Raw genomic sequence first — 25,325 nt, 5'->3', positions numbered from 1 at the left:
AGGAAAGTCATCCTGAGGTTTTTCAGAAGGATTATTCTGACTGTGGGGAGTGGATTACAGAGAACCAGTCTTGGAGGAAGAAAGTGATGAGGCTTTTGCAGTTGTCCAGCTGGCAGATGATAGTGGTTTAGACCAGGTAGGTGGCAGCAAGAGTTAGAAAGTCAAGAGATTGCAGAGACAGGATTGGCAAAACTTGGGGTTGACAGGTATGTGGGATTTGAGGAAGAGGAAACAGGGTTAACTCCCAGGTTTCTGTCTTGGGCAAAGACTAAAGGGGGGTGCCATTCATTCATTGGCAAAAGGAATATCAAAGCTGTTGAATACACAGTGACAGGCACATAGTACTTGGTGAAGGTTGACTACAATTATTATCATAAGTTCACTTCTATATGTATAGTGCTGGACAAATATTGGGTAAGTGAGATGGTCATAAGAAGATTCAGTGTGATAATTTGCATAGGCATTTGGCACAGTGCCCTAAACACAATAAGCTCAGTAAATGTGAGTCTTCTCCTCCAATTTAGTCTCATAAGCAGAAAATACTATTATAGTCTATTTATTACTGACACCTTTCAGGGAAGACCTTTAACTAGGGTTGGCATCTGAAGGGAGAAGGTTAGGTGGCACTGAAGAGAGTTATATGATGGCCTATTATATGGCTTGGCTCCTAACACTGGCAAGGAGCCCTCGCATCTCACAACACTTTCTTCGTTCATGAGCTCAACTCACCCCCATAACTACTCGAGGTAGTCTGGGCAGGCGTTATCATTCCTGTTTTACACATGGGTGAGCGACTTCACTTTCACTTTTCACTTTCATGCATTGGAGAAGGAAATGGCAACCCACTCCAGTGTTCTTGCCTGGAGAGTCCCATGGACGGGGGAGCCTGGTGGGCTGCTGTCTATGGGGTCGCACAGAGTCGGACAGGACTAAAGCGACTTAGCAGCAGCAGCAGCAGCAGCAACCTCAAATTTGAGACACTGACTTCCTCAAGGTCATGCAGTGGTAATGGTCCACGTGTGCCTGGAACTGAGGTCTTCCTGACTCAAAAGCTTGGGGTCCTTTCCATTGCACCACAGTACAGACTAATTAGTGATGTGCCAGGCATAGCACCAAACCCTTTGCAAGGATTAACCTTTTATCTTAAATTGGGATTATCATTGCCATTTACAGAAAAGTAGAAACTAAGGATGGGGTGGGTATTAAATGACTTGTCAGAGATCACCCAGATTGAAGAGGCACAGCTAGGATTAGCTTGTAGTTCTCCATTCGTTCAGTAGCAGGTAAAATTCCTGCAGTAAAGACGCTGGCTGGTGACCGAGCTGGTTTATAAACATTGCTCGATTCAGGTAAACAGTTTCAGAGGAGGGGGAAAAAAAGAAAAAAAAATTATGTGCCGCGCCTGCGCGCTAGCCACGGAGGCGGGGAGGTCAACGCGAGGGCGAGTGTACGCGGATGCCAGAGAGGGCGTGTTTGCTTCCCAAACACCCACTTGTCCCCACGATGCATGTCTGTCCCAAGGTTGGCCCGTCCGACTTGAGTGGTGGCATCTCTTAACCAATCACCGCGGAACTCGGCCTGTTGCCAGGGTGAAGCGGCGCCCGCCTCTCCACCGGATGTGAATTTGTAGGTGGGTGGAACCGGAATTGACGCTTCAAGGGCTAGCTAAGCTCTGGGAGTGTTGATATTTTTGCAGTCAGTCCGGCTGACTTCGGCCAACTTAAAAGCCTGGAAGGGAGGCGACTTTAAACTTGTGCGTGGGCAAGCCACGCTATTCTGTCGCAGTGCCCGCGCCTGCGAGCCAGAGCCTCGGGGAAAGAAGAGCCGGACGGAACCAGTGAAGGGAAAGGCAAGGAACAAGGGTGCCGACTTTGACTGAAATCTGAGACGGAGGGCAGGGGAGGGCGACGTCCGCTTCTGATTGGCCCGTGGTCATCATCGAACACCCACGCAACCGCTTCGATTGGTTGGTGCTCGCAATTGTTGTGGCGGCAGCGAAGATTTTGCCCACGTACTTCCGAACAAGAGGCGGGGCTGTGCCCCGGCGCGCCTGCGCAACGTTCCAGGCCCCACCCGGTAGTTCAAGAACCTGCGAGGGGGCGGGGCGAAGAGTTGCTTGTTTTGGTTCTGTTTCCTTTGAAGCCGTAGGCCGGAACGAGCGTAGCAATAAAGTTGTTGGACTTGGAGAGGCTACGACAAGCTCGCCGCGGTGCCTTAGTCTTGGACTTCACATCCGGGTTCTCCTGCCGCGTGACCCGCGTTCCGCCGACGGTTCGAGAACCGGTGCAGCGAGCTCTTTATCCGGGTCCCGGCGATCCCGTCGTCCTTCGCGCACCACTGTAGCCCCCCCCCCATCCGGGTCCTCTCCCAGCGTCCCCCGCGGCGGGTTTGCTGGGGGCTACTCGGCGGTGCCGCCATGACTATTCTCCCCAAAAAGAAGCCGCCGCCTCCCGACGGCGACCCCGCCAACGAGCCGCCGCCGCCCGGACCGCTGCCCCCGGCGCCTCGCCGCGGCGGGGGTGTAGGCGTGGGCGGCGGCGGCACGGGTGTGGGCGGCGGCGACCGCGACCGTGACTCGGGCGTCGTGGGGGCCCGTCCCCGGGCTTCGCCACCGCCTCAAGGCCCTCTTCCAGGGCCACCGGGTGCGCTTCACCGCTGGGCGCTGGCCGTGCCGCCCGGCGCCGTGGCGGGTCCTCGGCCACAGCAGGCCTCTCCACCTCCTTGCGGGGGCCCCGGAGGTCCCGGCGGCGGTCCTGGTGATGCGTTGGGTACAGCAGCGACGGGCGTGGGCGCGGCGGGTGTGGTGGTGGGCGTGGGCGGTGCCGTGGGTGTGGGCGGCTGCTGCTCAGGGCCGGGTCACAGCAAGCGGCGGCGTCAGGCCCCCGGGGTTGGTGCGGTTGGCGGGGGCAGTCCTGAGCGTGAGGAGGTCGGCGCAGGTTACAACAGTGAGGATGAATATGAAGCGGCTGCAGCGCGCATAGAGGCCATGGACCCCGCCACCGTCGAGCAGGTATGGGCATTGGGATGGGGGAGGTGAGTTGAGTGTGGTGGACGGGATCCCTAGACTGGCTAGGAACCCAAGGAAGGCTGTTTGAGCCTGCTCCAAGGGGCCTATGTCTTTTCCCTTGAGTCTGGCACTCTTTTCCCTGGTGATGGGGTTGCGATATACTCTCCCACCCCGCCCTTCCCCCCCCCCCCCAGGGATTTTGGATTAGAGGCCCCAGATAAGATGGAGGATTTAAAGATGGAGTCTGTGGTCTCTTCTAGGACCCATAGTTGATTGTGGGCCCTGGGGCCTCATCGTGTAGGGCCAGTAGGTAGGCACTCCCCAGGAGAGACAGGCAAGGAGAGTCTCGTGACTCTCCAAAGGACCTTGGTTTGTGTTTGGTGACTTGAAATTTCTTTTCCCCTGGAATGAGATTCTTAAGATTCCTCCTCCTGGGAATACAAGTAAGGTGGCTACCTCAGAGATACGAGTGTCCCCAGGATACCTAAATCCTTTTCAGGGGTCTGAGACACTATATAGGACAACCCTTTCTCCTCCTCAGGGGGATACAGCACAGGACCATGCAGGAGTGGAGTCTGAGACTCCCTTTTCTAGAAGTAAGGGACCACACACACACACACACACACACACACAAATACATATTCTCCTATGATCTCTTTCCACTTGAGTACTAGGATCAAAACCAACACCCTGGGACCAAAAACTCTACTAGGGTACATGAGATTCATCCCTTTCTAAGTGACAGGGGTCTGTGCTTTCTCTAAGGGATCTGAGACCTCCTTGGAGACAAGAGTCTGAATCTTTCTCTAGGAGCTTAAGCTTTTTTTAAGGCTTGAACCTTTTCTTCAAGAAAATGAGACTCCCTGTTTGTATACTGGAGCCTAGGATTCCCCCTGCTTATAGACTGGGCTTTTAGGTCTGAAGCCCTCTTCAGGAAATTGATATCCTCCTCAGAGGTCTCTCGGGGACTTTACTACTCAGGGACTGGTCTGAGTATTCTCTTTGGGCATCTGAGACCCACTGTGCCAAGGATTCTTGAGCTTTCCCTCAAGAATAAGAGATACATACATACCTCACTAACTAGCATGTCTCTAGAGATGAGGTCCACGCTTCCCCCTCAAGGAACTTAAGGCACTCCATGGGAGCAGGAGGTCTCCCAGGACCAGAATTGAGCCCTGAGACCTTTCCCTTGGGGCATGGATAGAGTCCGTCTGGAATAGGGTTCTGCATCTCCCATCATGAGTTTGACTTTGCCTCGGGTTCATGAGAACCACCTTAGGATCTTTCCCCCACCTTAGGACCTGATAACTGAACCTACCCTGAAAGAACTGTCCCCTCACTTAAAACAGCATATGTGTACCCAAGTCTTAAGAGGCCTTTTGGGGTCATAAAATTTCCTGCCCTGGGGACTTGAGCCTAAGCCCACCTTCCACTTTGAACTGAATCCTTCTGGCTGCTCATTCCCCTTGGGGACATGGGTAAGATGGGATTCTGAGGGAAGCGGTCTGAATCTCCTCCCAGGGGTCTGAGCTTCCCCTCTGGGACAAGAGATCCTTTCCATTAGGGAGGGGCTTGAGCTCCCCTTTTCGGTATGAGGCTCTCCCTCCCTCCCCAACCAGACAATTCTTTCTCATCTGGGAGAAGGATATGATGTCACCGCAGTGTAGCCTGAGGCCACCCCTTATTGGACAGAGGACCTGGATGCTTTTCACAATCATAAGAATTGCCTGTCTGAGCCAGCTCAGACCAGGAAGTCCCCCTTACTTTCTATGAGAAGGTTGTCAGGGACATGAGGATTGAGAAAGAACTCCTATTCTCAAGAACTAGGAGGATTCAGCTATGCTTCTAATTTTCTGGATCCGAGAAGTATTCTGAGTTTCCTGAATAGCTTTCAATAGCTTTTTTCTTCCAGAGGAAGGGAAGGGGTTTGGGACATCCCCACTGCAGGGGATTCTCCACCCACACTCTTTCCCCACTTGGCTCAGGTAAATCTTTCTATTCTTCACAGGGGCCAAGGCCTTGTCTTGAGCCCCTATCCTTGTTCCCTTTTCATCCATTACTACTTCTCCTGGCAGGATGAATCATCTGCCAGGGTCTGGACCAGGAGTTGTTTCTTCTTTCGCTGGTCGTGATAAAGTGTGCCTTTCCTTTTCCTTATTTTCCACAGAAATAAGGAGTTTCAGGGACAGAGAAAGTCATGTGCCACCATGGTGACTAGAAAGACACCTCCTTACATCCCCTTTGTCATCTCTTAGGCTAGGAGTTGTTCCCTTCTATTGTCCCCATAAGAACATGAAAGTAAAACTTGTGGTTGCATGATCCCTTCCCTTCCCAGTGACAGAGGAGAGGTTTCATGGTCTCCTCACTTTTTGGGACAAAAGGACAAAGAAGATGCTTCTTGCCTCACCTAATTCAACTAGGGGATGAAAATGCGAGAGATTCTTCCTGCTGCCCTAGGCCTGAATCATCACTGGGGCCATTTGTGACCTAGAGGGCCATTTAGACCCTGGGGAAAGGGGAGAGTTGTTGAGAAGGAGTCCACATAGTGACTCTAGTCCTTGTTGTGACTACCCAGATTTCCTGTCTGACCTGGTGCTGTTACTGTATCTACTGCCTTTAGGAGCCCTTTTGACACCCCAGAGGTCCCAGTGCTAGGAAGGTGGTGGTGTCAGGGATTTCCTTTCCTAGGTATGGCTGCCTGCCAGAGTCTCCCCTATGAAAACAATGACTTGAGAGGGTCCTGAGCTTGAGGACCCCACAGAGCATTTTGAGAAGGGGGCCTGTGTGCTGAGATGTGGAAGAAGGTGGACCTGGCACTGTAGTCAAGCTGCCAGGTTTCCCATTCTGGCTCTGCTGGGGCTTTTCTGGATGAACCAGAATTGTTCTGCCTGTGCTTCCTGGGCCACAGTTTTCTCATTGGTCAGGGAAAAGCTGGTGGGGCATTGTTTAACTTTGGGATTTCAGGGAGCTCACACCAAAGCCCTTTGGGCCTGGAGGTGATAGGGTATGGTAGGTGTCTTTCAAGGAAGAACTGGGTTCCTCCCCTGCTCCTCTGTTCCCTCTCAGCCATCCAAGCTTGGTGGTCAGGACAAACAGTCTGGTAAGTGTGAAGCTCAGGGTTGGCTTCACAGTGATTTTTGTGGCCAGCTAGCTTGGGGGTTGTTAGGAGGCCTGTTGGATGGTGTGGAGGTAGGGTTGTGTGTAGAAAAAGTTTAGGCTTTGGACCTGACGGGTCTGACTTCAAATCCTAGGACTCCTGCTTAGCTGCCAGAAGTACATCCATGCCCAGGGTTATTGACTGATTATCTGACCTTGCCTACCTTGAACCTGGCTGATTTTTCTTCTGCAGTTTCCCCAGGATCATCTGGGTTTTTCCTAGGAGCCTTTGCAACAACTTCATTTGGGACCTATGAACCTGCTGATTCCTCTGATCAGGAAGCAGAGTGGTATAGCAGCAAATGGCTGGACTCGGCCTGGGGGTCTGGGGTTGAGTCCTGTATCTTCTGCAGTTACTTTTTCTGGGTCTCAGTTTCTCCATCCGTAAAATGGGTAGTGATGAGGAAAGATGTTGTACTCATTGTAATCTCTCTAATTCCCTGCTCCCTACTCCCCTCATCCATTGTGAAAGTTTTGAGTGGGGCTCCTTGGCTTATGGGGGTATGCTATGAAGTTTTAAGCACTTACCAGCTTCCCTCTGCCCAGCCAGTGCTGTAGGCCTTTGTGTGTGTGTGTGTGTTTAACAGCTTTATTGAGACATCATTCACACATCATGCAATTCACCAGTTTAAAATGTACAATTCAGTGACTTTTAGTGTATTCACAGAGTTTTGCATCTGTCATCACAATCAGTCCCTTTTAGAACATTTTCTTCATCTCAGGAAGAAACCCTGCATCATCATCATCCCCTCTCCCTTCATCCCTTCTCAGCCTCTGGCAACCACTCATTTACTTTTGTCTTGATTGATTGGTCTTTTCTGTACATTGCATATAAATGGAATCATACACCATGCAGTCCTTTGTGACTTCATTTCTTTCACTTACCATAATGTTTTCAGGGTTCATCCATGTTGTAGCATGCATCAGGACTTAATTTATTTTTGTTGAAGAATAATAGCATCTTCATTTTTTAAAAAATATTTATTTTTATTTTTTGACTGCACCCGGTCTTAGTTGTGTCATGTGGGATCTGGTTCCCCTGCCAGGGATTGAACGTGGGCCCCCTATATTGGGAGTGCAGTCTTAGCCATTGAACCACCAGGAAAGTCCCCTGCATCTTTGTTTTTTAATTATTCCCTCCCCCCTTCAGTGGCCTAGTAGTAGGTTTGTGGTCTTGCTCTTTTGTGATTCCTCTGCCCTGGAGAGCTTCTGTTAGTCCTTAAAGAGCAGTGTGTTGTCTGTATTTCTCACTGGATCGGTTGGTTATGTTTAGCCCGTGGAGCAGAGCCAGTGTTCTGGGTGTTTTGGGGGAGAGAGGGGTGGTCTTGGCACCAGACTTGCTGGGACAGAGCTGTGTAGTCCAGAATACTAAAAACCTCTTGGCTGTGGGCTCTTCCTAGACATCTGTCTGTCCATGAGCTACCACTGCTGCTGCCATCTCCCCCTGCCTCCTCGTTTCATTGGCAACTCATTCATCGATAGACAGGGTCAGCAGCTTCCCAGGCTAGGAGGGGGGCTTCCAGGCCCTTGCAGCTTTAATTCTAACCCTTTCCCTGGGCGTGGGATGCAGCTGAGGTGGATCCTATGGGGTGGGAGCCATGCCATGTTGCCTCGCAGTTCACACCAGGGAGTGCTACAAGGGTGTTATATTTGTGTCCTGTGGCTGCTGTGACAAATTACCACAAACTTGGCAGTTTAAAACAGCAGAAATTTATTCTTTCTTTCTTCTGGAGGCCAGAATTTCAAAGTCAATTCCACTGGGTCAAAATCAAGGCATTGGCAGGGCCAGACTTCTTCCAGAGTCTCTAGGGGAGAATCCAGTCCTCTTCCAGCTTCTGGTGGCTGCTACCATTCCTTAGTTTCTGACTGCATCACTCTGACCTCTGCCTGGCTTCTCTGTGTATGGGCGGTCTCTCTTGGCTGTGTCAGATCCTCCTCTGCTGTCCTAAGGACACTTGAAATTGCATTGCATTTAGGTCCTACCCTACTCCAAGATAAACTCCCATCACAAGATGCTTAACCACATTTGCAAAGACCCTTTTTCCCTGTAATATTTACAGGTCCCAGGGATTAGGGCCTGATATTTTTGGGTGGTGGTTATTCAGGGATGTTCTTGTTTCCCTTCAGGGCAAGGAAGGGAACTCATTAAGTGCTGTCATACTGAAGTGAAGTGAAGTGAAGTCATTCAGTCGTGTCCGACTCTTTGCGACTCCATGGACTGTAGCCTACCAGGCTCCTCTGTCCATGGGATTTTCCAGGCAGTAGTACTGGAGTGGATTGCCATTTCCTTTTCCAGGGGATCTTCCTGACCCAGGGATCGAACCTGGGTTTCCCGCATTGTAGACAGACGCTTAACCCTCTGAGCCACTAGGGAAGTACTGAACAGTCTTGTAACATTTGAGTCTGCCCAGTATCCCTGTTATTGGGAGGCTTGTTAGCCCATTTTACAGATAGGAAAACTGTGGCTCAGAGCAGTTAATCACTGACTAATAATTGTTGGAGTTAGATTGGAACCTACGTTGGTTGAGTCCCACAGGCTGCTTCAACTTCTCTTGAACTTTTGAAGTAGTAGGTTACAGTTTTGTACCTCAGATGCCGTCGTGTCAGAGAGCTTTACCGAGCCCCATTTTGGAGGCTCAGAGATGTGGAGGGAGTCGCCCTCAGGTTCAGCAGTGGGCTTGTAAGATTCAGGGTCTGGACTTTTTAATTTTAATTGATTATTATTTTGGCCATGCCATGCCTCATGAAGGATCTTAGTTCCCTGACGAGATTGAACCCATGCTCCCTGTAGAGTTTTAACCACTGGACCACCAGTGAAATCCCAGGGTCTGGACTTGACTTTCTTAGGCCAGGGCATTGATATAGCTTATGGCTGGGCCTGCTCCCACCTCTTACTTCCGCCAACCCTTCCTTCCTGGGCCATTTTCCTAAACAGCATCCAAGTTGGCATCTTCTTTGGAGGCTCCTGTCTAGTTGGGGAAAGGAAAAGACTGTTTGGATCTCTTGGGATTCTAAGCTCTCTTTGAAGCCCAGTTCCATGACCTCCCTGTTTTCTCCCCACAGCGGGAGAGAAGGGGTTTCAGCCAGAGCCTGCTCCAAAGGCTGCTGGTGCCAAAGGCAGTGGATGACTAGTTGTCTGGCCTCCATATCCAGGCCCAGATGCCAGTCTGGCTGCCCCAGGACCAAAGCCTTGCTTGTGCGAGGGGAACACGCAGGCCTTCTCCACTTTTAAGGACAAATCAGGATTTTCCCAAATGGGCTGCCAGGTGTGTTTCCATGCTGTGATTCATGAAGCTTTTCTTGTTGCCTCTGCACTAGGCTTTGCTAATACCCGAATCCCAGTTCCTTTCTGCCTTTATAAAATGAAGATAATGCTTCCTGCCACTGAGCTGTGGTGAGGACAGTTAAATGAGATTACCTTTTGCATCTGGCAGCTGGCATGGTAGGCATTTGGCTAATAGGAATTCATATTTTTTTCCTGGCTCTCCCCTTCTTACTTGCCTAGTCCTCTCCAGGACTTTGGCTCTACTGGACTTATTGTTGGGTCTCTGGCATCCCTGGAATTACAGAAGTGATTACTAAGCATTTCTGGAGGTCTTGATATTTTACTTCTTTACTCAGGTGGCACCTTCTCTCAGATGCCAGGCTTAATGACTGACCCAGGTCCCTTGCTCTGTTTCACAGCGACCCTGTGTTCACCTCTTTTAAAGCCCTGCTCACACTTGTGTGTGGACATTGCCTATTTCCCCACCCCCTAGTAGTTTATGAATTTATCACAGTTGAGACCAAACCTGATTCATTTTTCTGTCCTCATTGCCAGCCCAGGGTCTGACTTAGTAGCTGCCTGGTAAACCTTTGTTGGATGAATAGGTAGGAGCACCTCTCGTGCTCTTTGACCCCCTTTTCCCCTGTCTATCTCTTCCCCCCCCCCATATTTGAAGTCAGGAAGTTGCTATGTGCACTGCTTCTTTAGAACGTCTCCTATCCAGTCTGGGATTGTAGTCCTAGTTGCAGCTTCTCTGCAGGTGCCATGGTATTGGAAGATGGCTGACCTGCAGGGCAGGGATAGGGGAACTGGCTGGAGCAGGCTAGTCCAGTGTGACAGCCTCTGGGGAAGGAGGGACACCTGGACTGCTGGAATGTTGTACATAAACAAGAGTTTGTGCTGCCTGTGGAAGCCCATTAAGAGCTTCCAGGTGCCTTTGTCATCTCGGGAAAGCCAGCCACACCTTCCTGGGGTGTGGGCCCTGATGGTGGCGCTATGGGGTATTCTCTTGTCCCTCGTGCTTCATTTCCTGTCTAGCCACTCACCTAGGACTTTCTGAGGGCCTCTCAGATGTACGTCACCTGTGTGTGTGCTGGTCTTGTCCCTTCTCTTTCTGACCACCTCACCAGTGCATGGTATGTTGTTTAGAAAGCCTTTTCAGTTCCTGAAACTTCTCTAAGCCTCTTGACAGCTCTGTCAGGCAGCTCAGGTATCCCCCATGTGACAGGAAACTGAGGTTTGGAGAGTTCAGGTAGATTACCTAAACTCATGCAGCAAATGAGTGACAGAGCTGGGCTTGGACCCAGAGGTTTTATCCTCTAGACCTTATGCTTCCTACTTTGCCAGAAATTTATCTCATCTGAGATAGTTAAAAATGGCCTGCAAAGAGGTGATCCCCTCTGTCTGATCAGCAGTAGCCCAGATCCTATAAATCCCTGGGCTGGATGGTGTGCCCGAGGAGCAGCCTTGAGATTTCTGGCCCCTGGGCCTGATGCGGGCTCAGGCTGACTTCTTCTGGTGACCAGCAGATGGCGTGAGGAGGCTAGGAAAGGTCTGCTGCTTCTGCTTTGTTTAGTGTTGAGATGGAAAATGTTTTAAGTGACACGTGGACATTTTTTAATATACTTTATTTTTTTGAGCAATTATAGGCTCATAGCAAAACTGAGCCGAAGGTACAGGGAGTTCCCATATACCTCCTGACCCCACACATGCAGAATTTCCTCCAGTATCAGTGTCCCCCACTAAGTCGTACATTTGTTGTAGTCATTGGACCTACATGGACACGTCATAATCACCCAAAGTCCATAGTTTGCCTTAGAGTTTGCTCTTAGTGTTGTACATTTTCTATGGGTTTGGATAATTGTATAATGACATGTAACCACCATTGAAGTATGTAGCATAGTTTCACTGCCCTAAACATTCTATATGTTCCACCTATTCATTAAAACGTTCGCAAATACACATTTGTACAGGTTCACTTAACCTACACCTTTAGGGCGAGCTGTACTTTGGAATTTAGAAATATTTCAGAATTTTAAGAAAGTCACTTGGATATAAACTGTGTATTATGTAACACTTGCCATGGGGTCTATAGCAGCACCTCAAAGTCAAACACTTGGATGTTTCTGCATGGAAATGTTTGAATATTTGCTTTTAAGTGGAATAGATGGGTTCTTGTCAGCTCAGGTCGGATTGTGATGCTAAATGAGTTAGATAAAGACTTGCTTTTAAAAGCTTTTAGAATTTTGGATAACATTATATACCTCTTATAAATGAGATGGTGAAGTAGAATCACCTGTAATACCAACACTTTGGGATAATATTTTGTTGTGTTAAGTGTTTCCAACTTTGTGTGCATATGTGTTTGTATACATACATATATATATATATATATATATGTTAAATGTCACAAGTGAGATTGTACTTAGCATATATTTTGCTTTATACAGTATATTTTGGAATTCTTTGGCTGTATGTGGGGTTCTGGGTCTAGGCTCTTGCCAGTCTACTCCTTCCTCAATATCTCCCCTACCCTGAGTGACTAGAAGGTCCCCAGGTGAATCTCCTCTAGGTCAAGTCAGGTTCTCCCCCTAGGCACTTGCTGGTTCTGGGCATCTGGCTGCCTAGGGGATAGGCCCAACATGGGATTCCCAGGATGGTCAGCAGGGGTTAGAATACAGATGAGGCTTCTGCTCTCAGGGCAGCTGAGGCCCCTCTGGGAGCAAGCCTTCTGCTTACACAGAGACTGATTCACTAGAAGGGTCTCCTGCTCCACATGCATGGAGTGGTCTAGCAGGGCAGAGAACTGGACCTTGTCCGTTGTCCTCTCAGCCAATCATCTGGGTCCCTTAAGAGCTCAAGGACAGGGCCTTGGTGGTGAGGGTATGGGTCTTTCCTGTTGATGATCCCTACCTCTTCCCTCCAGCAGGAGCACTGGTTTGAAAAGGCCTTGCGAGACAAGAAGGGCTTCATCATCAAGCAGATGAAGGAGGATGGTGCCTGTCTCTTCCGGGCTGTAGGTGAGTCTTTGCCTTAGCCTTCAAGGGCCTAGGGCTGCCCCTGAACTATGTTGTACTTGTCAGGAGTGACTTGTGTGACAGGGTTGGGGGCAGAGTTAGCTGGTCTTTTAGCGACTCCTGGCCTCAGCCTAAGTTAGTAGTTGGCTTCTAGCCTTCGGTCATGAGGCAGTATGGTGGTGTGAAAGTAATAATAACAGTAGTAATAAAGATGGAGAAAATAACATTATTTAGGGACAGATTGGAGAAGGAAATGGCAAACCACTCCAGTATTCTTGCCTGGAGAATCCCAGGGACAGAGGAGCCTGGTGGGCTGCTGTCTGTGGGGTCACACAGAGTCGGACACGACTGAAGTGACTTAGCAGCAGCAGCCGCAGTGGGGACAAACTGCTCTGTCAGGTGCTAGAGGAAAACTTTTTAATTCTCCTCCAAGCTAGATAAGTGAAGAACCATTGCTTGGCAGTTGTCAGATGAGAAAAGCAGCTCAGAAATAGAGAGTGACTTACCTAGGTTCAGAGAGTACATATTACGGTCAGGAGGCAGAGTCTGGGTTAGTTTAGTGTGAGGCCTGTGCTTTTAACTGCAGCACACAGCTGTCACCTTGGGATCACAGAACTTTTTTTTTAACTTACACAAAAGTAGAATAGTGAACCCTTTATGTACCCATCACTCATCTTCAAAATAATTGTTAACATATTGCCAACTTTATTTCATCACTACCCCACCCACTCTTTCACTCTCCTGAAACAAGAATATTTTTAAAACAGAATCCCAACATGGATCATCTCATTTGTAAATATTTCTGTATGTTTCTGTGACAAAGAAGGACTCTTTCTTTTTTAACATAACAAAAATACCATTACATACATAACAAAATTAATAATTCCTTAATACCATCTGCTGTCCAATCTGAGCTAGATCTTTGAAGCTTCTCTGGCTCTGATCGGTGACTCAAAAAGCAATTTTGAAGTTCTATGCTAGTATCCAAGGGACAAGCTGAGAGTGTGATTCACTCCCTTTGGAGCTCTGCTGTCTCTCAAGGAAACATCCCCTCTGATAAGAGCCTTGACCTGAGAGTCGGAAGCCCTTTATTTCAGTACTCCCCCTGACTCATAACTTCCGTTTTCCCATATTTGAAATGGTGTTGATTCTGCAGTTCTTAGTGGTGCCTCAGAGTCACAAATGTTTGAGTGGGTGATAGAAAGTTTGGTGGGGTGAGTGGTTGTCTCCCTATTCTACCAAGCAGAAGAGGTTCAGGCAGTGGACTTTGGTGGTCTGGGAAAATTCCAACTCCCTTATCCCTGTGGCTCAAGTCCATGTTCTCCCAGGGATGTTTCCTAGAGAAAGAAATAGGTTTGGGGGCATCTTGGACCAAAGGAATGCAAAGAAAGAATAGGTGGGGACCCATTAGATGTTAGGCCTGTGCCAAGACCTTAATCTGAATGTGGGGTAGGGCAAGGCTGCTGGTGGAGTGAGGGTCAGAGAATGCAGCTGGGCATCTGTGTCTTGGGTGTTATTTGAGGTGGGCCTTGGGCCTAGTTAAGACCAGGCTTGGCAGTAACCCATGTAAGAAACAAAATTTAAGTGTGTGTTCATCTGGCTGTTCTTCCCAAACACATTCTGACCCTTCCCCCTCATTGAGACCTTCCAGTAAGGGGCCTAAGCTTACAGGAAGAGCTGACCATGACAGGTTGAAGGCCTTTCCCTATCAGCACTATGGCTACACATTTCCTCTGACTGGGCTGCACTTGGCTTTTCTTTGTAAAACCTCAGAAGCCCCATGGCCTCTCCCTGAGAAGTACATGACCCCTGGGTCTCTAGGCCTCATGTGGAGGTTTCCCTGGGGCACAGTGCACAGGACATGTAACCCCAAAGGGGACTTTATCCTCACGCTTTCTGCTACCCCTCTCCTTCCAGCCTCACTGGGACAGGGGCAGGTGGTAGTTGCTCTAGGCTCTGGTGAGAAGGGTAACAATTTCTAACTTCCTGTCACACACTGAATAGTAGAAGGACCACATAACTGAGGGTTGGAGTTGGAATGAGGAGAGACAAAGAGACCACTCTTGTTCCTTGACCCTGACTGATTGCTGGGCATTCCACGTGGTACTTCAGGTTCACCTGCAAAATTGGGATCCTTATCCCATGAAACCAGGTGAGAAGAGCCTCCCATTGAGGCTCGGGAAGGGGAAGTGATGTGCCCAGGGTAAGTAGTGGCAGAACTGGCATGGGAACCCAGATGTGTCCAAAGGACACATTCTTTCTATTATCCTAGGAAAGCCCTAGCTTCTTAGGTCACTGCCTGGGTGACTGTGGCTGTATTCCCTGATCTCTAGGGCCTTGCTTCTTGCAGCAAAGAGCCTGTGGCCCTCTACTCTTAGGAATCCTGAGTCAGGTGGGTTTTGCCCTCTGTTTTGCCTCTGAGATCTGGGTGTCTGCTTGTGCACAGTTCTTTCGCCCACCACCTATTGGAGACTCGTGGGCATCAGCATAGGCTGGGGTGGAGTGAAAGTGGGAGCCTGGGTCCCAGAGGTATCCTGTGGTCCACCCTGCCCCTGCTGTGCTCAGATAACCTTCTCCTGGAAACGTGAGTCTGCATCTCTCTTCCCTCCCTCTCTGCATACAGCTTTGACTCAGCAAAAACCTCTGGCCCTGGCCTTGGCTTCTGTGGGCAGAGTGGTGGCTGTGTGTGTGGGTGTCTGCATGAGTTGTGGGGATGCAGCTGGGGCTGTGCATATTTCGGTGATGGGGCCCAGAAACAGCAAGGTCCACTGCTCAAGGCCTTTTGGTCTTGGAACATGGACTATCAGCATTGGAGGAATGGATCTTAGATCAATTTGTCATTTTATAAATGGGAAACAGGCCTCAAGAGAAGGTCAGGGCCTTATTATCTAGGTCATACAGCCAGTATCAGACATTCGTGTTTGAGGTTGAAGCAGGCCAGAAGGAGAAGAATCCTATGGACCACCATGTACACCAGCTTCTGTTGACCTCTCTGCCCTGCCTCCTTCAGTTTTTCCATCTTTGCGGTGGGAATTCTTGAGTAGAGGAGCAGGCATCTGAGAGACCAGGCTATTGAGAGGGCTGAGTTTTGCTGGCTCCCCAACTGAGGGTGGCAAGGGCATCTACTTTTTGAATGTGACAGTTCCCTGTAGTTGTGGTTGTTGCGTGGGTATTTGGCTTCAAGGAACATCTTTTACTGACTGTGTGCGTGCACATGTGCATTTCTGTGCTGGTGTCTCTGTATGCTCAGAGAAAGGACATAATAGGGTGTGGGGAGGGAATGTTCATGCTGACCTCTGTGGCCTTAGTGAGGGGCACAGGTCCTAATATATCTGTAATCTCTGACCACTTGCAGGCCTTTCCTAGGTTCCAGCTGATTCCTGCTTGTGTTGATGGGGAAACTGAGGCAGACAATTCTGACCTAGGGAGTCAGGTGGCTAAGGTGATAGCCAGATTGGTGGTGGTAATGTCTCCTCGGCATCAGTGCTCAAAGTTACCAGTTATTCCTTGAAAGCCTGGCCTCTCTTTCAACCTCCCCAATGTGTGGCCTTGGGCCAGCTGTGCCACATTTCTGTACCTTAGTATCCCTCCTGTATAAAGTAGGGTTTTTTAGAGTAAGGATGGAATGAGCTGGGATGTGAAAAGGCCTTGGCGGAACCAATTGTAGTAATGTACTGAAGATTTCTGAGCCCTCTTTGGGTTGGGGACAGAGGTGAGGGAGTGGGGGACCCCCTTCCAACTGGACTCTGGGAGGGGAGAGCAGGTGCACATTGCCCACAAGTGCAGTGTCAGCAAGAGGAGGAGTTTCAGTTTCTATCAAAACAAGTGCTCTGAATTCCCCTACCTCTGCAGGACCATTGGGCTCTTTTCCTCCATCTTGGCCCCCACAGGGAAGTCCAGCTCAGTCCCTAGTTCCATGTGCCAATCTCTAGGGAGGAGGGCTTTCTGGAGGACAGAGGTGGGGCTGGCAAATTGAGACAAGCATCTCCACAGTGAGGATTTCCTGTGTTCTTAGTCCTGCACTGGGTGTTTTTATGTCATTGAGAAGGTCCTTCTACTCTCTTTCATTGGCAAGGTATTGTTGCTCTCTTTCCTTGGTTCAGAGATGCACATTTTCTTCCACATTGATGATTCCCAATCTAGGGTATGTCTTATAACCACCCTCTCCCAAAAGCTGTGATTAAATACATGTTCTGTATCACCTATTGGTGCATCTTAGAATTGAAGAGAGAAGGTGGTATTTTACATTTTATAGGTAAGTTGAGAAGGTCATCCCTTGCCCACACTTAAGGACCCTATTTTGTGAGGCCTGTGTTACTGATTTGATGTTAATTTGGTTGCTAAAGATTTGAACTATGGGCACAAGGTAGGCTAATGGACCTTTGGATTCAGCAAAGGTAGAGAACCAGTTCTGCCTGCATGAGGAGAGATAACCTACACTTTGAGTTTGGGACTTTCCTCTGGCTGATGAAGTGCAGCAGAAATGAGGAAGGACTTAAGTGGTTCTGGTGAAATTCTAGCTGACTTGTGGGTGACTGGCTATCTGAAGGAGTCATCGTTCTCCTTATGACAAACGGAACCCCATCTCTTGAATATCTAGTATGCCTTAGGTATTTGGCAGACCATCCCCGGTAGTATTGACAACGTCCCATGAGAGGAAAAGGAGTTATTTTCCCCACTTTATAGTTGAGGACATTGCAGCCCAGAGAGGTTAAGGCCTTGTCCAGTGCCACACGGGGCAGAAGAGCCTTTTTGTCAAGCAGGGAGTCAATGGCAGGGAAATGGGAACTTCTTGGGAAGGTTCTCTCCCAGCTCTCTTCCCGGACCCATAGTCTCCCCTTTCCCCTGACTTCCTACATCTGGCATCTCGGTTGGGTAGATCCACCTCCCAGGACTGGAAATGCCTGTTGATGCTTGCCTGGGAACATCTCAGCCACCTTCCTGAGCCTGGCAGACCATCCCCTATTTAACCCCTTCACTCCCATCTCAGTTCCTGTTTACTGCAGCTGCCAACAGCACTGCCTCTTCAGCACCCCAGGTTTATTCTACGGAAATAGCTCCTCAAGCAGCTCCGGCAGCCACAGTGGGTTTGTGGTCCTGGCTTCTAAGAAAGGCAGTGGCAGGGGCCCCCCAGCCTGTGCACAGGGCATGTGACTTGCTGGAAGTGCTGCAGAGGGGGAGGAGGGTGAGGGAGAGTGTGGCCACAGAACCCACATCCTTGTTTACATCGGTAAAGGGGCTACCCCTTCCCAACTCCCCATCACCCTCTGGTCTCTGCACCTCCAGGAGGACATGAGACAGGCATGGGCCCCGTTTTCTATCTCAGAGCTGCCTTTTTCTCTTTATCTCACAGAACCCTTCACGGAGGGGGAAGGGGGGAGGGTGTTCTGGCGATTCTTTGCAGAAGTAGACTGTGTCATGGAAGAGCTCTGCGGTGTTCGCTGTGGGACCTGCCCCTGCCCCAGTGTCACAGGGATATCCCATCAGAGCAACAGTCCTCTGAGGAGACAAAGGGACATTCCCTCTTCATCTTAGCCAGTGGACATCAGGCATGCTTCATCTTCAAGCCCACTTTAATTTCTCGCAGAGAAGGCTCCCTGTCTCCCCTAGCCTCCCCAATCCACTCAGCAAACTTGCATTTCTTGCACCGCACCAGGCTCTGAGCCTGGGGGTGGACTTGTATATGAACTGCCCTCTGCCCTCAGTGGGAGCCCAATGTGGTCAGGCAAAGTCTGTATGCATCTTTGATAAATCTGGTGATGGGGTGCCTTGGAGGAGTGGGAAACTGTTTTAAGAGTGCATGGGTATTTGACAAGTAGGCAGCCAAATAAGATGGAAAAAACATCCTGAAAAGAGGAAACAGCATGTGTGAACATCCTCAGTTGAGGCAGAGGGAGCCTGGTTCTTATTGTGACCAAAGCCCTGTGATGCCTGGACCTTAATTAAGTTAGGTGCATATGTGTCTTATCTCTCTTATAGACCACATGCTTCTTGTGGATAGGATCAGAATTTTACTCACTTCGGTCACCTTCATAGTACCCCACATTCAGGCCCCACTACGGGACAGGGTCTCTGAGTGACTGCTCTGTCCCAAGACTAAGGCTAGTCACTTCACACCTATCATCTCATTAATTCCACAATAGGCTTGCCAGGAAGTTACCCAGCTTGATCCCATTTTACACTTGAGGCATATGAAGCTCAGAACACTTGGGTCATTTTGTTTACTAGTACCAAGAGAAGACATTGGTCATAGCAAACACCCTCTTCCAACAACACAAGAGAAGACTCTACACATGGACATCACCAGATGGTCAACACCAAAATCAGATTGATTATATTCTTTGCAGCCAAAGATGGAGAAGCTCTATACAGTCAGCAAAAACAAGACCGGGAGCTGACTGTGGCTCAGATCATGAACTCCTTATTGCCAAATTCAGACTTAAATTGAAGAAAGTAGGGAAAACCACTAGACCATTCAGGTATGACCTAAATCAAATCCCTTATGATTATACAGTGGAAGTGAGAAATAGATTTAAGGGACTAGATCTGATGTACTATGGACGGAGGTTCGTGACATTGTACAGGAGACAGGGATCAAGACCATCCCCATGGAAAAGAAATGCAAAAAAGCAAAATGGTTGTCTGAGGAGGCCTTACAAATAGCTGTGAAAAGAAGAGAAGCGAAAAGCAAAGGAGAAAAGGAAAGATGTAAGCATCTGAATGCAGAGTTCCGAAGAACAGCAAGAAGAGATAAGAAAGCCTTCTTCAGCGATCAATGCAAAGATAGAGGAAAACAACAGAATGGGAAAGACTAGGGATCTCTTCAAGAAAATTAAAGATACCAAGGGAACATTTCATGCAAAGATGGGCTTGATAAAGGACAGAAATGGTATGGACCTAACAGAAGCAGAAGATATTAAGAAGAGGTGGCAAGAATACACAGAAGAACTGTTCAAAAATGATCTTCATGACCAAGATAATCACAATGGTGTGATCACTCACCTAGAGCCAGACATTCTGGAATGTGAAGTCAAGTGGGCCTTAGAAAGCGTTACTACAAACAAAGCTAGTGGAGATGATGAAATTCCAGTTGAGCTGTTTCAAATCCTGAAAGATGATGCTGTGAAAGTGCTACACTCAATATGCCAGCAAATTTGGAAAACTCAGCAGTAGCCACAGGACTGGAAAAGGTCAGTTTTCATTCCAATCCCAAAGAAAGGCAATGCCAAAGAATGCTCAAACTACCGCACAGTTGCACTCATCTCACACGCTAGTAAAGTAATGCTCAAAATTCTCCAAGCCATGCTTCAGTACTACATGAACCATGAACTTCCCGATGTTCAAGCTGGTTTTATAAAAGGCAGAGGAACAGAGATCAAATTGCTAACATCCGCTGGATCATGGAAAAAGCAAGAGAGTTCCAGAAAAACATCTATTTCTGCTTTATTGACTATGCCAAAGCCTTTGACTGTGTGGATCCCAATAAACTGTGGAAAATTCTGAAAGAGATGGAAATACCAGACCATCTGACCTGCCTCTTGACAAACCTGTATGCAGATCAGGAAGCAACAGTTAGGACTGGACATGGAACAACAGACTGGTTCCAAATAGGAAAAGGAGTACATCAAGGCTGTATATTGTCACCTTGCTTATTTAACTTAAATGCAGAGTACATCATGAGAAATGCTGGGCTGGAAGAAGCACAAGCTGGAATCAAGATTGCCGGGAGAAATATCAATAACCTCAGATATGCAGATGACACCACCCTTATGGCAGAAAGTGAAGAGGAACTAAAAAGCCTCTTGATGAAAGTGAGAGAGGAGAGTGAAAATGTTGGGTTAAAGCTCAAAATTCAGAAAACAAAGATCATGGCATCCGGTCCCATCACTTCATGGGAAATAGATGGGGAAACAGTGGAAACAGTGTCAGACTTTATTTTTTGGGAGCTCCAAAATCACTGCAGATGGTGATTGCAGCCATGAAATTAAAAGACGCTTACTCCTTGGAAGGAAAGTTATGACCAACCTAGATAGCATATTAAAAAGCAGAGACATTACTTTGCCAACAAAGGTCCATCTAATCAAGGCTATGGTTTTTCCAGTAGTCATGTATGGATGTGAGAGTTGGACTGTGAAGAAAGCTGAGTGCCGAAGAATTGATGCTTTTGAACTGTGGTGTTGGAGAAGACTCTTGAGAGTCCTTTGGACTGTAAGGAGATCTAACCAGTCCATTCTAAAGGAGATCATTCCTGGGTGATCTTTGGAAGGATTGATGCTAAAGCTGAAATTCCAGTACTTTGGCCATCTCATGAGAAGAGTTGACTCATTGGAAAAGACTCTGATGCTGGGAGGGATTGGGGGCAGGAGGAGAAGGGGATGACAAGAGGATGAGATGGCTGGATGGCATCACCGACTCGATGGACTTGAGTTTGAGTGAACTCCAGGAGTTGGTGATGGACAGGGAGGCCTGGCGTGCTGCGATTCATGTGGTGGCAAAGAGTCGGACACGACTGAGCAACTGAACTGAACTGAATAGAACTGGGCTTAGAGCCCAGTTATTTTCCCTTCCCTTTTTCTCTTTTTTCACCTTATAAAGGCCATAATGACTCCTGAGAGTCAGGAAACTGAATTCTAAAGTTGAATCTGTCGTGGACTGACTTCTGGGTGACCTTGGTCAAATCACAAACTCCCCGAGCCTCAGTGTCCTCATGTGAAGAGCGAAGAGTGGTATATGTGGAATTGATGGTGCTTAAGGCTGCTTATCTACACAAGATGCCTGTGGTTCTGTCTCTCTTACCTGTACTCTTGTTCTTAAAGACTATCCTTGCCTGTCTCTTTTTTCATGACCATATTCCAGCCCACAAAGCCAAGAACTCTCCATTCCTTAGGGTAGGTAAGGGAGTTTCCCTGGCCCCCAGCCCTTCACCCACAAGGATGTTCTGATTCAGAACTCTTCTTTGGTGGCAGCTCTGACTCCAGCCTCTCCTTCTGTCCCCACAGCTGACCAGGTATATGGAGACCAGGACATGCATGAGGTTGTTCGAAAGCACTGCATGGACTATCTGGTGAGACCTTGCAGAGACCTTGGGGCGAGGGCAGAATGGAGGATCTCTTCTCCACATAGACATTGATCCTCTGATCTTTTCTGCAGATGAAGAATGCTGACTACTTCTCCAACTATGTCACAGAGGACTTTACCACCTACATCAACCGGAAGCGGAAAAACAACTGCCATGGCAACCACATTGAGATGCAGGCCATGGCAGAGATGTACAACCGGCCTGTGGAGGTGTACCAGTACAGCACAGGTACTTCTGTGGTGGGTAGGTGAGCAGTTGACCACTCTTGGTCTGAGCCTGTTCCACCCAGCCCACTGTGAATCCTGTCTCCTCTTTCTCTGCAGAACCCATCAATACATTCCATGGGATCCATCAAAATGAGGATGAACCCATTCGTGTCAGCTACCATAGGAATATCCACTACAACTCAGTAGTGAATCCTAACAAGGCCACCATTGGCGTGGGACTGGGCCTGCCATCATTCAAACCGGGGGTAAGCAGATCCCTGTGCCTAGAATGGATACTGGAGATGGACCAGAAATCTGATGTTGGGGCCTCAGTTTTGCCCCTTGCCCACAAAAGTGTCCTGTTAACCTCTCTGAATCACCCTTAAGGTCTCACCTCTGAAATTAGGAAGTTATCCAAGGTGATCCCTCAGGGCTCATTTTGTGGTCTCAGTTTGACTGTTTGAGCTGGTTCACCTATCTTTTGTGCCTGTTGAGAGTTGGCATTTTGAGATATGGAGTCAAACTTGGGAACTGTGAACCAGGGCTCAGTCTCTGTGTCTTGGTACCCACATGGATCCTCCTTCAAACCCCAGCATGGACAGACAGCTGTGGTCACAGAGACTTGGAGTGTAGGCCTGGCCCTACCACTTGCTGGCCTTGGTATCTAAGTCAGGTTGTACAAGTGATTTGACTGGGAGCTTGGGTGATACAGAAAGTGCCTAACACAGGGCCTGGTACCTGTTAGGTGCTCAGGAAAGGGCAGTAGATTTTCTCAGCACACACTGACAGATTTTCATTCTCTGTCTCAAACAGTTATCTGTTGGGGATTTTGCTATCTTCTATTGAGGTTTCACTTCCTACAAAAGTACTCCTGCCTCATTTTAGGAAACACACCCTAACACCAGCATACCCTCCAACATAGAGGTTTTTTGATGTGGACCATTTTTAAAATCTTTATTGAATTTGTTAGAATACTGCTTCTGTTTAATGTTTCAGTTTTTTTGGCTGATAGCCATGTGAGAGCTTAGCCCCCCAACCAGGGATCAAACCTGTACCCCCTGCATTAGAAGGTGAAGTCTTAACCACTGGACCACCAAAAGTCCCCATAGAGGTTTTTTGGTTTCATTTTTTTAAATAAACCTTTAATCTCAGAACAGATTTAGATTTATGTAATTATTGTGATTAGAGAATTCCTATATACTCCACTGTGATTAACATATTAGCATAGTATGTTTGTCACAGTCAATGAACCAATATTGATATATTAACTAAAGACCATACTTTGTTCAAATTACCTCAGTATTGGGCTTCCCAGGTGGCTCAGTGGTAAAGAATCCACCTACCAATGCAGGATACACAGCTTTGATCCCTGGGTGCGGAAGATGCCCTGGAGAAGGAAATGGTAACCCATTCCAGTATTCTTACCTGGGAAATTCCATGCACAGAGGAGCCTGGAGGGCTACAGTCCATGGGGTCGCAAAAGAGTTGGACACAACAGTGACCAAACAACAACAGTAAATGATGATACCTTCAGAAAGGGATAAAACAAAAACAAATTACCTCAGTTTTTCCCCAATGATCTTATCTGTTCCAGGATCCCATCCAGGATACTGTATTACATTTAGTTGTCATGTCTCCTTTGGCTCCTCCTGGCTGTGACAGTTTCTCCGAATATCTTTGTTTTCGATCTGTTTACAGACTCTATGACCTTTTCTAGAATGTCATATAATTGGAATCATACAATATATAGTTTTTTCAATGGCTTCTTTTAGGTAACACTGTGCATTTAAGAGTCACTCCTGACTTTTAGTGGTTTGACCACTTGTGTCTTTTCTTTTTCCATTTGTTAAAACTGAGTGCCCTAAGTTTTTTTAAAAAAATAGATTTTATTATTTAGAATAGTTTTAGATTTACAGAAAAATTAAGATAGTGCAGAGTTCCCACATACCTTCCCCTCTTTTGCCCAGTTTCCCTATTATTCACACATGTCAGATGACTAATACATTTGTTATATGAACCAGTATTGATACATTGTTATTAACTGAAAGTCATCATACCTCTTTAGCTCCTTTGTTTTTGATGGTTTCTCACATTTTCATGTTTTTGGTGACCTTCGCAGTTTTGAAGAGTACTAGTCATGTTTATCGGAGAAGGCAATGGCAACCCATTCCAGTACTCTTGTCTGGAAAATCCCATGGACAGAGGAGCCTGGTAGGCTGCAGTCCACGGGGTCGCTAAGAGTTGGGCACGACTGAGCGACTTCACTTTCACTTTTCACTTTCATACATTGGAGAAGGAAATGGCAACCCATTCCAGTATTCTTGCCTGGAGAATCCCAGGGACAGAGGAGCCTAGTGGGCTGCCATCTATGGGGTCGCATAGAGTCGGACATGACTGAAGTGACTTAGCAGCAGCAGCAGTCATGTATATTGTAGGATGTTTCTCTTTTGGAGTTTGTCTGATGTATTTCTCATTAGACTTGAGGTTTTGGGTTTTAGAGAGGGGGATCACAGTGGTAAAGTGCCATTCTTATCACATCATATCAACAGTATGTACCCTGAACATGATTTGTAATTGTTGATGTTGACCTTGATCATCTGGCAGAAGTAGTTTTATCAAGTTTTCTCCACTGTAAAATTACTCTTCCCTACCCCCACTTCCTTTTCCATGTTATACTGTGTGGAAGGAAGTCATCTATACTCCAAAGTTAAGAAGTAGGGATTAGGGGGACTTCCCTAGTGGTCCAGTGGCTAAGAAGCCACCTTCTCAATGCAGGGGGCCCATGTTCGATCCCTGGTCAGGGAACTATATCCCACCTGGTGCAACTAAGAAAACCCCAGTTCAGCCAAATAAATAGATAAATATTTAAAAAAAGAAGTAGGGATTAGGGAATTTCATGGCGGACTAGTTGTTAGGACTCCACACTTCCACTGCCAAAGGCCTGGGTACAGTGCCGTGCAGTGCAAAAATACAAATAAAAGGTGAAGGTTGTATTCCATCTCTTTGAGGGCAGAGTATTTACGTAAATTATTTGAAATTCTTCTGCAAGGGAGATTAATCTCATTCTCCATTTATTTAGTCATTTATTTATATCATTGTGGATGATGGATATTTATTTATTTAATACTTTTATACTTTGGGTTATAATCCAGTACTGTTTTTATTTTGATGCCCAAGTTTTTCCAGTTTTGGCTATTGGGAGTTCTTTTAGTTGGTTCCTGCATCTCTTTGAAATATCCCCATCATTGTGGTGGTGTTTGTGAGGAGTTGTTTTTTGGCTTGTTTGTTTTCATTTTTATTTTATTTTTCATTTTCATTTTTATTTTGAATACTTAACTTTCTGGCAGTACAAGGTGCTAGAGGCTCATCTTGTATATTCCTTGCCCCATTTCTAGAACCAGCCATTTCTCCAAGGAGCCCTAGTTCCTTTTATTGGAGAATGTTATATTAGAAACCAAGATCTGGGTGCTGAGTATGCTCTTTGCTATTGGGGTATCCTTGCTTTAGGCCCTTTCAGCTGATAGAGCAAGAAAATATATGTATAAACTAACCTATGTGTATACACATGTCTAGAAATATTTCTGTATGTAAGTAT

General features: G+C 47.6%; 1 protein-coding gene across 5 annotated transcripts in view; it reads left to right on the top strand.

The window, feature by feature from the left end:
* The first annotated feature begins 1,630 nt into the window (after window positions 1-1,630).
* OTUD5 (OTU deubiquitinase 5) overlaps window positions 1,631-25,325 on the top strand; it is a 29,342-nt gene continuing 5,647 nt past the window's right edge. The window contains exons 1-6 of one of the 5 annotated variants that reach the window (XM_018045083.1): window positions 1,632-2,768; window positions 2,937-3,010; window positions 12,358-12,448; window positions 21,445-21,509; window positions 21,596-21,752; window positions 21,848-21,996. In XM_018045083.1, the coding sequence (XP_017900572.1) occupies window positions 2,417-2,768; window positions 2,937-3,010; window positions 12,358-12,448; window positions 21,445-21,509; window positions 21,596-21,752; window positions 21,848-21,996 (888 nt within the window). In that variant the 5' untranslated portion in view covers window positions 1,632-2,416. Of the gene's footprint in view, window positions 3,011-12,354; window positions 12,449-21,444; window positions 21,510-21,595; window positions 21,753-21,847; window positions 21,997-25,325 lie in introns of all 5 variants that reach the window. The other 4 variants (XM_018045081.1, XM_018045080.1, XM_018045078.1 and 1 more) reach the window with 4 other exon arrangements.

The sequence above is a fragment of the Capra hircus genome, unplaced genomic scaffold, assembly GCF_001704415.2.
Source record: "Capra hircus breed San Clemente unplaced genomic scaffold, ASM170441v1, whole genome shotgun sequence".
In the NCBI taxonomy this organism is placed as follows: Eukaryota; Metazoa; Chordata; class Mammalia; order Artiodactyla; family Bovidae; genus Capra; species Capra hircus.
The sequence above is the reverse complement of the archived record's forward strand: the minus strand, read 5'-3'. Positions and strand labels throughout refer to the sequence as shown.